General features: G+C 38.9%; 1 protein-coding gene across 5 annotated transcripts in view; it reads right to left on the bottom strand.

Moving 5' to 3' along the window:
• The window catches only part of NCAM1 (neural cell adhesion molecule 1), a 393,444-nt gene that overhangs the window by 131,734 nt on the left and 247,296 nt on the right, over window positions 1–14,414 (bottom strand). For all 5 annotated transcript variants that reach the window (XM_040426883.1, XM_040426916.1, XM_040426902.1 and 2 more), the window contains exons 2-3: window positions 6,019–6,093; window positions 5,073–5,282 (exon numbers count right to left, since the gene is read on the bottom strand). In XM_040426883.1, the coding sequence (XP_040282817.1) occupies window positions 5,073–5,282; window positions 6,019–6,093 (285 nt within the window). The remainder of the gene's footprint in view (window positions 1–5,072; window positions 5,283–6,018; window positions 6,094–14,414) is intronic.

Raw genomic sequence — 14,414 nt, forward strand, 5'->3', positions numbered from 1 at the left:
CTGCTTAAAGTACTAGGAAGAGGCTGGGAGAGCAGGTCAAACATTGCTTTTATCATCAGGAGTGGTGTGAAAAGTAAGTTTTGATCTACCAGATTTTGCACCAGCAAGTGCCCAGAAGGGTAGATGTTTACTGTGAAGTGCTTTCTGCATCAAGTTGGTTCACAGTCCCTCCCCTCTGAGTGACAGCTGTAGTGGTAAACTGTGTGTCCAGTGGTCACTTAGAGCAAAGAGGAGGGGCTGTGAAGCAGCACAAGGCAGAGAGTACTTTCCAGTGAAGTCTCGCTCCTGGGCACTTGCAAAGCAGAACCTGGCAGAATAAAACTAAATTTTCACAAGACTCCTGATAAGAAAAACTCCATAAAATGTATACTTGTCCCAACACCTACCTAGTTTATCAAGGACAAAACTGCTGACAGACTCCCTTAACCACCCGCCCAACTCCCCCCGACACTTATATTTGAAAAACCCTCCTCAAAATGTCACTTTTTTATTGAAGAAATAAATAAATAAATATATATAGTTGGTGTACAACTATGGTGAATGAAGTGCAGTTAATCGCTTGGTGACATAACTAATTTGAATTTAGGACCAGAGAACCAGTAACATTCCCCGCCCCCCCTCCTGTGTTGCAGCAGTCATTACTTTTACATAATTCTTTCTTCAGTTTAGCTGTATGAGACCTTGAATTCTGAGAGACAAGTTGAATTTGTGGGATTTATTTTTACTGCATTCACTTTATGGTATAAGCAATATGTTAACATTATGCTATTAGGGTTATGATGATGCAAAATTAATATTTTTTTTATTAAGTTATAATACTTGTATAATAAAAACACTTGTTTTTACAAAATCAGTTTTTCATTTTCATTGTTCTAATGATATAACTGTGTGAGGGCTAATATATTAGATTCCTCTCTAATGATACTCCTACTGCAGGCTGTCAGTTCCCACACTGCCCCCTCTCCTCTTCCACTGGCTGAGATCACAGCCAGCAGAAGGGGAAGGGATACTTCAACACTTCATATCTTGGACTCTGTAGAGGACTGCTTTCACTTTATGCTGCAGTCACTCCCGAACCAATTTCTAAACGTTATATCTTCTGATGCAGAAGAGATAATGTTGGGATTCTGGTCTTGTTTTAAAGATTAGTTTGCCAGCTTTCAAATAAGATCATATATATGTCTTCAAAAGAACCTCAGATATTAAGACTTAAAGAATAACTGTATTTTCACACAAGTTTAATAACATAGAAACACAGAATGTGCCGGCAGATAAGAACCATTTGGCCCATCTAGTCTGCCCAATATACTACATACTATGAATAGCCCTTGGCCCTATCTTATATGAAGGATGGCCTTATGCATATCCCATGCATACTTAAACTCCTTCACTGTATTTGCAGCTACCACTTCTGCAGGAAGGCTATTCCATGCATCCACCACTCTCTCAGTAAAGTAATACTTCCTGATATTACTTTTAAACCTTTGCCGCTCTAATTTAAAATTATGTCCTCTTGTAGCAGTTTTTCTTCTTTTAAATATTCTCTCCTCGTTTACCTTGTTGATTCCCTTTATGTATTTAAAAGTTTCTATCATATCCCCTCTGTCTCATCTTTTTTCCAAGCTATACATGTTAAGGTCCTTTAACCTTTTTTGGTAAGTTTTATCCTGCAATCCATGTACTAGTTTAGTAGCTCTTCTCTGAATTCTCTCCAAAGTATCAATATCCTTCTGGAGATATGGTCTCCAGTACTGAGCACAATACTCCAAATGAGGTCTCACTAGTGCTCTGTAGAGCGGCATGAGCACCTCCCTCTTTCTACTGGTAATGCCTCTCCCTATACACCCAAGCATTCTGCTAGCATTTCCTGCTGCTCTATGACATTGTCTACCTACCTTTAAGTCTTCTGATATAATGACCCCTAAATCCCTTTCCTTAGATACTGAGGTTAGGACTGCATCACTGATTTTATATTCTGCTCTTGGGTTTTTACGCCCCAGGTGCATTATCTTGCACTTATCAACATTAAATTTTAGTTGCCAGATTTTTGACCATTCCTCTAGTTTTCCTAAATCCTTTTCCATTTGGTGTATCCCTCCAGGAACATCAACCCTGTTACATATCTTTGTGTCATCAGCAAAAAGACACACCTTACCATCGAGGCCTTCTGCAATTTCGCTGATAAAGATATTAATCAATATGGGTCCCAGAACAGATCCCTGAGGTACCCCACTGGTAACAAGACCAAGGTCTGAATATACTCGATTAACTACAACCTTCTGTTGTCTGTCCCTCAGCCACTGCCTAATCCATTCAACAATATGGGAGTCCAGGCACAAAGACTGCAATTTATTGATAAGCCTTCTATGTGGGACAGTATCAAAAGCCTTAATAAAGTCTAGATAAGCGATGTCTACTGCACCTCCGCCATTTATTATTTTAGTCACCCGATCAAAAAAAAATCTATAAGATTAGTTTGACATGATCTCCCTGAAGTAAACCCATGCTGTTTTTCATCTTTCAATCCATGGGATTTTAGATGTTCCACAATCCTCTCCTTAAGTATGGTTTCCATTAATTTTCCCACTATTGATGTCAGGCTTACTGGCCTATAGTTGTGTGATTCCTCCCTACTACCTTTCTTGCGAATGGGCACAACATTTGCTAATTTCCAATCTTCTGGGATGACTCCTGTTACCAGTGATTGGTTAAATAAATCTGTTAATGGTTTTGCTAGTTCACCGCTAGGCTCTTTTAATAGCTTTGGGTGTATCCCATCAGGCCCCTGTGACTTATTTGTATTAATTTTAGACAGCTGACTTAGAACCTCTTCCTCTGTAAAGACACATGCATCAAAAGATGCATTCGTCTTCCTTCCTAACTGAGGTCATTTTCCTTAATTTTCCTTTGTAAAAACTAAACAGAAGAATTCATTGAGGCAGTCAGCTAGTTCTTTATCTTCTTCCATATACCTTCCTTCTTTTGTTTTTAATTTGGTAATTCCTTGTTTTAGTTTCCCCTTTTCATTTATGTATCTTAAAAATTGTCGTATCGCCTTTTTTCACTGACTGAGCTAATTTCTCTTCTGCCTGTGCTTTAGAAGCTCTTATAACTTGTTTGGCCTCTCTGCCTAATCTTATACATTTGCCTGTCATCCTCTTTTTTTTTTTTTTTTATAATTACTAAATGCTATCTTTTTGTTTTTAATGATTTTGGCCACTTCTGCTGAGTACCACAGTGGTCTCTTCTTTTTTTTTGCTTTTACTGACAAGCCTAATGCAATTATCTGTTGCCTTCAATAGTGCCACTTTTAAGTAGTCCCATTTCTCCTGGACTTCATTGAAACTGTTCCAATCTGATAGGGACTCGTATACCACTAATCTAATTTTAGAAAAGTCAGTTTTTCTAAAATCTAAAACTTTTGTTTTTGTGTTGTGTGACTCAGTCACTGTACTTATAGAAACCACACTGACTGGTGATCACTAGATCCCAAGCTTTCCCCTACAGTAATATCAGATACCAAATTTGTGAATACTAAATCTAAAATGGCCTCCTTCCGGTTTGCTCCTCAACTACTTGCTGTAGAGATAATCCCAGTAGGGAATTTAGAATATCTGTACTCCTGGCAGAACTAGCTATTTTGGTTTTCCAGTTTACATCAGGAAGATTAAAGTCTCCCATAATGAGAACTTCCTCTTTCAATGTCATTTTAGCTATTTCCTCAACTAGTAGATCATCTAATTCTTTGACTTGGCTAGGTGGTCTATATATCACACCTACATGAGTTATCTTATGATTATCAAACTGCAAGGTAACCTAAACTGACTCTAAATTGGTCTCGCTAACTTGTATTAAATGAGATTTTATGTTATCTTTCACACACAGGGCCACCCCTCCCCCTTTCTTGCCTTCTCTATCTTTCCTATATAGAGAGAACCCTGGTATTGTTATATACCAGTCATTACTTCCATTGAACCATGTCTCAGTAACAGACACTAAATCTATATTCTGAGATGCCATTATAGACTCAAGTTAATTGATCTTTTTCCCTAAACTGCGAGCCTTTGTAGACAAGACTCTGAGCTTGTCATTTCTTAACCTATGTGCTACTGGCATCTTCTGGCATTGTTCCGGGGGGCAGTCGGACTGCTGGATTATCACTCTTTTGCCCCCCTTTCCTAGTTTGAATGCTCCTTAGCAAATACTTTGAACTGTTCACTGAGGACATTTGTTCCCTTGAGAGAAAGATGCAAACCATCTTTCTTGTACAGATCTTTTCCATTCCAACGAGAACTAACATGAGACACAAAGCCAAACCCTTAAAAAATTGAATTCCTTAATGCACATCTTGTAACAAATGTCACAAATTTCTAAATCATTTAATTTAAAAAGTATGTCTGCATCCACCTGGAAAAAAAAAACCTCTAAAGTTATGGCCACTAAGGGTCTCACTTCCATCTAATCTGCAGTTCAATGCTTGTTGTCAGGCAAGATCGGTGCCTACTAACAGAACCAGACGACGGTTCACAGGACATGGGGATGTGTCAGAGCTAGCTGAGCTTCTGAAACTAATAAAAACTGCTTCTACACTGCTTTGCTAGATCACAGCCATATTCTGTGTGTCTGTAGTCTGATTTCCCCTTCCTTATCTGCTCTGTGAGCTGAAAATAAACATAGTAGGAAGTAACTACGGCAGATTCAATAGAAGGGAGACAATCCCTGCCTGTGAGAGAAATGCATCTAGCTGTGCATCTGTAAAGGGTAATAAGGCTAAAAAAGACATTATGGAAACCTAAAAAGACCTATTCCTTTGCAGTTATGGTTGTACAAAGAAGCACAGCCATTATGCAAACCTTTTTTTGAGAACACAGGTATGCTTTGAAGCAGCCCTCCCCCATTATCTTGCCACCCAAGCTCCCCTCAGGCTGAACTCTTAGGTCCTTCTCACAACTGTTAGGGGGTTAAAAATGTCACAATGGAAAAAGAAACCAACTATCAACAACGTATTACTCTACGGATTATTACATTTTCTTTGCTTCTATCTCCCTGGAGGGCATAATGGGAAAGCTTACGATATATTTGGAGTGTAACAGTGCTTTCCGAACGTCCTTCTTCGGGGTTGCTGGCAATGCATTTGTAGGTCCCGGCATCGTGAATGCTGGCGTTGTATATAGTAAGTGTTGATGAATAGTCATCACTCTTCACTACCGAGATCTGCTGTTGGTTGGCTAATCTTTCACCGGATGGTGATTCCCAGTAGATCTCTTTTGCTTCACCAATGACTGTAACACAATAAAAATCAAAGTAGGGGAGGTCAATAAATTTTGTTTAGCCAGGGAAAAAGCAGGGGCCATTAGAGGGATGATAAAGAAACACAACTTAAAAATTAAAGATAAAGAAAGAATTGTACCCAACCTTGGATTGTCCAGGGTCAAAACCCCTTAAAGGACATTGACATGTTTGGCATAAAAGAGGAAAAAGTCCTTCCTCAGTAGTGATCAGACTAGATTAAGATGTAACTATTTTATGTATTGAAATGATCATTTCAAGAAAGCATCCAAACCAGAAGAAATTCCTTATGACCAAAATTGTTCATATGTATTCATAACTTAGGTTCTTTATACCCCTTATTTATTTTGTTGCCTATCTTTTTCCCACACTGGGGTATTTTTTGGAAATAAGTGGCAAGATCTAGAGTACATATGCAAAAGGAGGTGACATTATTGCTTTTTAAAAAAAAAAAAAAAAAAGCTGCAAGATTATGTCCAATTCTCTTTTCTTTCTGTCACATTTACAACATTGTCTTGCTGGTCTTAGAGGCAGCAGACTGGCATTGCATACTGCTATTTTATCTGTCACCTAAAAATACAGACGGCTGTTCTCCAGTAGCCTCTCTTAGTGTACAATCTATTAAAGGTAATTTGACTACTTACAGTATGAGTTCTTGATACAACAATACAATACACCTATATTATTTTGTTTTAAACATATTTTATCATTGATTACATAGATATTTACCTTGGCATAGGAAGAATTTGGATTCCCCTAGGCTTATTTCTCCTTGTTCAGGAACAATGGTAACTTCTAGAGCTGCTGTAAATGGAAACAGTAAGGAAGCTATTACTATCACATCTCAGCTTACAATGATTAGACAGGTGGTATTTATAACATTACAGAATGCAATTGGGAAAAAAGGCAACAGGCACATGAACATCATAATTAATATCACTGATATCAATATCTGAACAATTCACAGGAAGATCTGGCTGCCATTTGGTGATCATCCTACCAGATCCCAAATAGGTTCCGATCTCAGCTATCCTTTTATTTCCAAAATTTTCAAATAAAATGACCATCATAATGTGTATAAGGGTGTCCTGACTTTCTCCCTATAGCAGATATTGATGAAAAGGAGAATTGGGCTGCATGCCTGATCTTTTCGTTCTCAGGAAATAAACTGCTGTTGGTAGCTTACTCTCCCCCCCACTAAAAAAAAAGAAGTGTTCAGCCAAACTTGGCATGAATGTGAATGGGGGGGGGGGGGGGGGGGGAGTTGTGGCGGGATAGGTGTTGGCCGAACTGCTGTTCTAACGCGTATGGCAAACTTAAGGTGGATCTGCAATTTACAGATCTGATAGGAGATAACCCAAATACTCCAAGAAACTGAGATATGCTGCTATTTGTCAAGTTCCTCAAACATATCTGATTTACCTGCATTTGCACCTGCCTGTAACAAGGAGGGAACAAGTTGGTAATCCACCAATTTTGTCCAGAGGTGAACAGGTCAGAACCCCAAATGTACTATTAAATTTACCAGAAATCACTTTTACTTCAATTATGTCAGTTCCGTAGGGCGCAGGGACATCCATGTCAACCAACACCAGAGACCCCAGCTTCTTGATTTAAGAAGTTGGGAAATGTTATTTTGGTCAAACCTCCATTTTCATATTTTCATTTTCAAACTCTGAGACAAGTGCAATTAATCTTCCTCATCAAGCCTAGGCCTGTAATTACACATATGGATCATACATCTGCTCTTCACACTGGATATTCTTCCTTTAGCCAATGTGGGCGCTCAGACCCCTTTTTAAAATTTCACTTGTAACCACAGTGACCTTATATCTCTATGCACACTTTCCTATACGTGATTAATAGCTGCCTCGTGTTGTAAATGGTCAGACTTTATGAATTTTAGCGAAGTGATCAAGAATTCCCTTAACAATAAAAGATTATGAGCAAAAAGCAAATTGGAAAATCAAAATGATTTAAATGGTTCACAGAAATTCATTTTGTAGAAGTGACTCTGAGCTGGGTCACCTTTTGTGACTCGTCTACATCTGCTTTAATGAAAGTGTACTTCTCCCTGTCCTTCACTGTATAGAGAGGAGAACGTGTTACCAAGTACAATTATAAAGGCATTTTCTATTAGCACACTACTGGGGTTCAAAAGAGAAAACGGGAAAAGGTTTAATTCAGTGGCAGCTATAGTCTCAGTTTATTCGCTTTGCCTCTGCTTTTAACTCAGAAATAAAAGCAATATCCAATAATATTCAGCTGATGAGTTACCAATAATTCAAGCATTATTCTAATCAACTCCGCTTTCTCATCTACCTGCTTTGTTTATGCTGCCATTTCCCCATATACTACCCAATACAGTCCATACAGAAGTACACTGCGCTCCCAGAGAGGTCAGGTCTCCGTGTAGGCTTGTGTCACCTAACAGACTGAATGAGGTCTGTTCTGTAAGAAATAATGTAACATAAACAAAGCCCAATACATGGTATGCAATATATATATACAGTCAGGTCCATAAATATTGGGACATTGACACAATTCTAAAATTTTTGGCTCTATACACCACCACAATGGATTTGAAATGAAACGAACAAGATGTGCTTTAACTGCAGACTGTCAGCTTTAATTTGAGGGTATTTACATCCAAATTAGGTGAACGGTGTAGGAATTACAACAGTTTGCATATGTGCCTCCCACTTGTTAAGGGACCAAAAGTAATAGGACATAATAATAATCATAAATCAAACTTTCACTTTTTAATACTTGGTTGCAAATCCTTTGCAGTCAATTACAGCCTGACGTCTGGAACGCATAGACATCACCAGACGCTGGGTTTCATCCCTGGTGATGCTCTGCCAGGCCTCTACTGCAACTGTCTTCAGTTCCTGCTTGTTCTTGGGGCATTTTCCCTTCAGTTTTGTCTTCAGCAAGTGAAATGCATGCTCAATCGGATTCAGGTCAGGTGATTGACTTGGCCATTGCATAACATTCCACTTCTTTCACTTAAAAAACGCTTTGGTTGCTTTTGCAGTATGCTTTGGGTCATTGTCCATCTGCACTGTGAAGCGCCGTCCAATGAGTCCTGAAGCATTTGGCTGAATATGAGCAGATAATATTGCCCGCAACACTTCAGAATTCATCCTGCTGCTTTTGTAGCGACAGTGACAGCTCTTTGGATCTGATCTTGAGAGTTGACAGCAACAGATTCCAAATACAAATAGCACACTCTGGACCTTTTTTCTGCTTATTGTAATTGGGATAGTGAGGGAATAACACACACCTGGTCATGGAACAGATGAGAAGCCAATTGTCCCATTACTTTTGGTCCCTTAACAAGTGGGAGGCACAGATGCAAACTGTTGTAATTTCTACACCGTTCACCTGATTTGGATGTAAATACCCTCACATTAAAGCTGACAGTCTGCAGTTAAAGCACATCTTGTTCGTTTCATTTCAAATCCATTGTGGCGGTGTATAGAGCCAAAAATTTTAGAATTGTGTCGGTGTCCCAATATTTATGGACCTGACTGTATATTTACACACAGAGATGAGACAGAAAGATAGATAGATAGATATGAGATAGATAGATATGATATTAGATAGATATGATATTAGATAGATAGATATGATATTAGATAGATATGATATTAGATAGATAGATATGATATTAGATAGATAGATATTATATTAGATATAATAAATAGATATATTAGATAGATACATATATTAGATAGATATGAGATAGATATTATATTAGATAGATACATATGATATTAGATAGATATAATAAATATATATGATATTAGATAGATACATATGATATTAGATAGATAGATATGAGATAGATAGATATATTAGATAGATAGATAGATAGATAGATAGATATGAGATAGATATTATATTAGATAGATATGATATTAAATAGATACATATGATATTAGATAGATAGATATTATATTAGATAGATATAATAAATATATATGATATTAGATAGATACATATGATATTAGATAGATATTATATTAGATAGATATAATAAATATATATGATATTAGATAGATAGATATTATATTAGATAGATATAATAAATATATATGATATTAGATAGATATGATATTAGATAGATATAATAAATATATATGATATTAGATAGATAGATAGATAGATAGATAGATAGATAGATAGATATGAGATAGATAGATATGATATTAGATAGATATATTAGATAGATATGATATTAGATAGATATTATATGACTGAAGTATAAGTACTGATGGCTCAGTGGTTCTTACTCGTACAGAGAGACACTGAGACCAGAGAGTGTGGAGATCAACAGGAGGGATCCATAGGTGATGGTCTGTAGTGAATAGCAACAACTCATACATATTTCATTCACAGTCAAATAAATAATTAGGAATTCCTTTCACTGGAAATAAGTCAGTGAATTTAACATATGTGAGCAACGGTAAACATATGGGGGCACAGTTATTATAAGATCATTGTTTTAGATGCCGATCCTAATAAAGCCCTGCGCTGGCGGTGAATTGCTGGAGTCATGAAGAGACACAGGCCTCTTCATAACCTCGGCGGATACTCCGCCAGTTCTAAATGTAAGCCAGGTTCCTAACTGTCTTACATCTAGGCCTTTTTCTACACCTGAAACAGGAGTAGAAAATAGTAAATGAGACGGGCCTCCCAGACCATCCCCTGCCCCACCTGGCATGAGCGGGGAAAAGTTGCAGATGGTTAATTGTGCCGCCATCTGCGCCTGAAATACGCCTAATATAGGTGTATTTCAGTATAATAAATGACCCCCATAATGTGGCATAAATAGGTTTTACAGTTTCTGAAGTTAGCGCCACTCTATTTTAGATTTTGTTTAGTTCTCCTGATCGGCAGTAATGTCAGAATTTCGCTTGCCCTGAGGTTGCTATAGCAGCACCCATAAAATTCAGAGTATACACAACCTGTCATGTGACCTACACTTGCATGAAATTATGTCTTTGCAGTACCATGGCAACAAGCATAGTGCTTACATAGCGGCAGTTAGTAGATAAGGAAAGGTGCAAAGAAATGAGATGAAAATGTCCGAAAATTGCCTATTGTTTAAATCTAGCTGTAACACTTATATATAGATAAGAACCTCCATTTATAATAGGTGATGATCACAGCTTGCGTCCTCCCCCTCCCTGCACAATGACCTCTGCACAGGTCACAGAACATGCCTAGCACACTCTTCCATAAAAGTCAATGAGTCATCTCCTGCCTACAAGTTCTTATGTCCATTTGACTGGCATATCTCTGAATGCTGTTAATAAAAACTCAGGCAAGAAGAAAGCCCCCATAATCATATACAGAAAACAGAATATATATATAAAATAAAAAACAACAATCATTACATAAAAGAGTAGGAAAAAATGAATATAAATTCTCTTTAAATGAATGTGTTTGTAACTAAGTTCTTTAAAGGTGTTTTTTTGTTAAGTAGATATTGATCACCCATCCTCAGGATAGGTTATTAATATCAGATTAATGAGGATCCCACACGACAGCACTACTACTAATCAGCGTTTTCGGGAAGTGGATGGAGCCTGAAGCACAAGGTTCCATCCACTGTGTATCAATCTGTAGAAAAAAAGACATGGACCTCACATATACAGTGGATATAAAATGTCTACACAACCCTGTTAAAATGTCAGGTTTCTGTGATGTAAAAAAAATGAGACAAAGATAAATCATTTCAGAACTTTTTCCACCTTTAATGTGACCTATAAACTGTACAACTCAATTGAAAAACAAACTGAAATTTTTTAGGTGGAGGGAAGAAAGCAAAAAAAAATAATAATAATGTGGTTGCATAAGTGTGCAAGTACTTATTATAACTGAGGATGTAGCTGTGTTCAGAATTAAGCAATCACGTTCAAAATCATGTTAAATAGGAGTCAGCATACACCTGCCATCATTTAAAGTGCATCTGATTAACCCCAAATAAAGTTCAGCTGCTCTAGTTGGTCTTTCCTGAAATGTTCTTAGTTGTATCCCACAGCAAAAGCCATGGTCCACAGAGAGCTTCCAAAGCATCAGAGGGATCTCATTGTTAAAAGATATCAGTCAGGAGAAGGGAACAAAATAATTTCCAAGGCATTAGATATACCATGGAACACAGTGAAGACAGTCATCATCAAGTGGAGAAAATATGAAACAACAGTGACATTACCAAGAACTGGACGTCTCTCCAAAATTCATGAAAAGAAGAGAAGAAAACTGGTCTGGGAGGCTACCAAGAGGCCTACAGCAACATTAAAAAAGCTGCAGGAATATCTGGCAAGTACTGGCTGTGTGGTACATGTGACAACAATCTCCCATATTCTTCATATGTCTGGGCTATGTGGTAGAGTGGCAAGACGAAAGGCTTTATACGAAGAAAAACATCCAAGCCAGGCCACATTTTGCAAAAACACATCTGAAGTCTCCCAAAAGCATGTGGGAAAAGGTGTTATGGTCTGATGAAACCAAGGTTGAACTTTTTGGCCATAATTCCAAAAGATATGTTTGGCGCAAAAACAACACTGCACATCACCAAAAGAACACCATACCCACAGTGAAGCATGGTGGTGGTAGCATCATGCTTTGGGGCAGTTTTTCTTCAGCTGGAACTGGGGCCTTAGTTAAGCTAGAGTGAATTATGAACAGTTCCAAATATCAGTCAATATTGGCACAAAACCTTCAGGCTTCTGCTAGAAAGCTGAACATGAAGAGGAACTTCATCTTTCAGCATGACAACGACCCAAAGCATACATCCAAATCAACAAAGGAATGGCTTCACCAGAAGAAGATTAAAAGTTTTGGAATGGCCCAGCCAGAGCCCAGACCTGAAGCCGATTGGAAATCTGTGGGGTGATCTGAAGAGGGCTGTGCACAGGAGATGCCCTCGCAATCTGACAGATTTGGAGTGTTTTTGCAAAGAAGAGTGGGTAAATCTTGCCAAGTCAAAATGTGCCATGCTGATAGACTCATACCCAAAAAGACTGAGTGCTGTAATAAAATCAAAAGGTGCTTCAACAAAGTATTACCGTATTTTTCGCCCTATAAGACGCACCTAGGTTTTTGAGGAGGAAAATAAGAAAAAATATATTTTGAACCAAAAGGTGTGCTTTTGGTGGGCTTTGAACTAATAGTAGCCTGTGAATGACACTATTATGGGGGATCTGTGGATGACGCACTGTTATGGGGGGGATCTGTGGCTGACACTGTTATGGGGGTCTGTGGCTGACACTGTTATGGGGGCGTCTGTGGATGGCACTGTTTAGGGGGGCGTCTGTGGATGGCACTGTCATGGGGGCATGACACTGTTATGGGAGGGGATCTGTGGATGACAGATAAATAGCATCTTATGCTATGTGTCATCCACAGATCCCCCCCATAACAGTGTCCCTGTGTATTGTGAATGACCCACAATACAGGGGGTGGGGGCCTATGCGTTTTAAACAAAATGCATACTAAGTGCCTCAATAGAGATGTTTATAAATTATGCTGAGAGGAAATAGATCAGTACATGGCACATACAGTGGAGATAAAAAGTTTACACACCCCTGTTAAAATGTCAGGTTTCTGTGATGTAAAAGAATTAGACAAAGAAAAATCATTTCAGAACTTTTTCCACCTTTAATGTGACCTATAAACTGTACAACTCAATTGAAAAACAAACTGAAATCTTTTAGGTAGAGGGAAGAAAAAATATAAAAATAAAATAATATGGTTGCATAAGTGTGCACACCCTTAAACTACCGTATTTTTCGCCCAATAAGACGCACTCCCCCCCCCCCCCAAAAGTGGGAGGAAAATGGCAGTGCGTCTTATGGGGCGAATGCTGCCGTTTACACTAATACACCGCCGACCGCATGCAGGCAATGTTTAACTACAGAATATCTTCAATCCAGCAGCCTGTACTTACGTCCATAGCAGGCAGGAGGCAGCAGGCTAGGCGAGCGGGCACTGGCAACGTAACTCGCTACGTCACACGCCCGCGCCGTCTGCTTCATTAATAAAGTGGGCGGAGCAGGCGCGTGACATAGTTAGTTACGCTGCCAGTGCCCGCCCGCCCAGCTTCCTGCCTGCTACGGACGTAAGTACAGGCTGCTGGATTGAAGATATTCTATAGTTAAACATTGCTTGCAGTTAGATACGATTAGTACAGTGAGCGGGGCCCGATGCAAAAGAATACAGTGACTGCACCGGGCCCCGCTGCCATTACAAAACAAGATGCTGGCCCCCAGCCCCTCCTCCCTGATACACCTCCGACCACGCTGTGCAGCATGCGGTCGGCGGTGTATCAGTGTAAATGGCAGCATTCGCCCCATAAGACGCACTGCCATTTTCCACCCACTTTTGAAGGGGGGGGGCGTCTTATAGGGTAAATACGGTAGTTTAAGGGTATGCACACTTATGCAACCATATTATTTTATTTTTATATTTTTTCTTCCCTCTACCTTAAAGATTTCAGTTTGTTTTTCAATTGAGTTGTACAGTTTATAGGTCACATTAAAGGTGGAAAAAGTTCTGAAATGATTTTTTTTTTGTCTAATTTTTTTACATCACAGAAACCTGACATTTTCACAGGGGTGTGTAGACTTTTTATATCCACTGTACGTGCCATGTACTGATCTATTGCCTCTCAGCATAATTTATAAACATCTCTATTGAGGCATTTAGTATGCATTTTGTTTAAAACGCATAGGCCCACTCACCACGTCACGATGGCCTCTTATGAGTGGGTCCCTATTCTGACAACTCCTACTCATCTCAGTTTAGGTTTATGAGACCACATAGAGGGGCAAGCTTTCAAGATCTGTTCACATTGTGCTGTGTTGCATGGTGGCTGTTGCTGCTGTGCCTGTGGGTTGGTGGAGCCCAGTGCCGTGGGGAGCTTGCCTCACAGCAGGGACCTCCAGATGCTGTGTTGCAATGGCGGTGGTTCCCATGTGGTGCTGCATCAAATTAAAGTAGGGAACCACTCGTGAGAGGCCACCTTGACATGGTGAGTGGGCCTATGCAGCAATGTGCCTCAATAGAGATGTTTACAATCCACACCTTTTTAAAAAAATACAGATTGGTATATT

Source organism: Bufo bufo, chromosome 1, assembly GCF_905171765.1.
Source record: "Bufo bufo chromosome 1, aBufBuf1.1, whole genome shotgun sequence".
Lineage (NCBI taxonomy): Eukaryota > Metazoa > Chordata > Amphibia > Anura > Bufonidae > Bufo > Bufo bufo.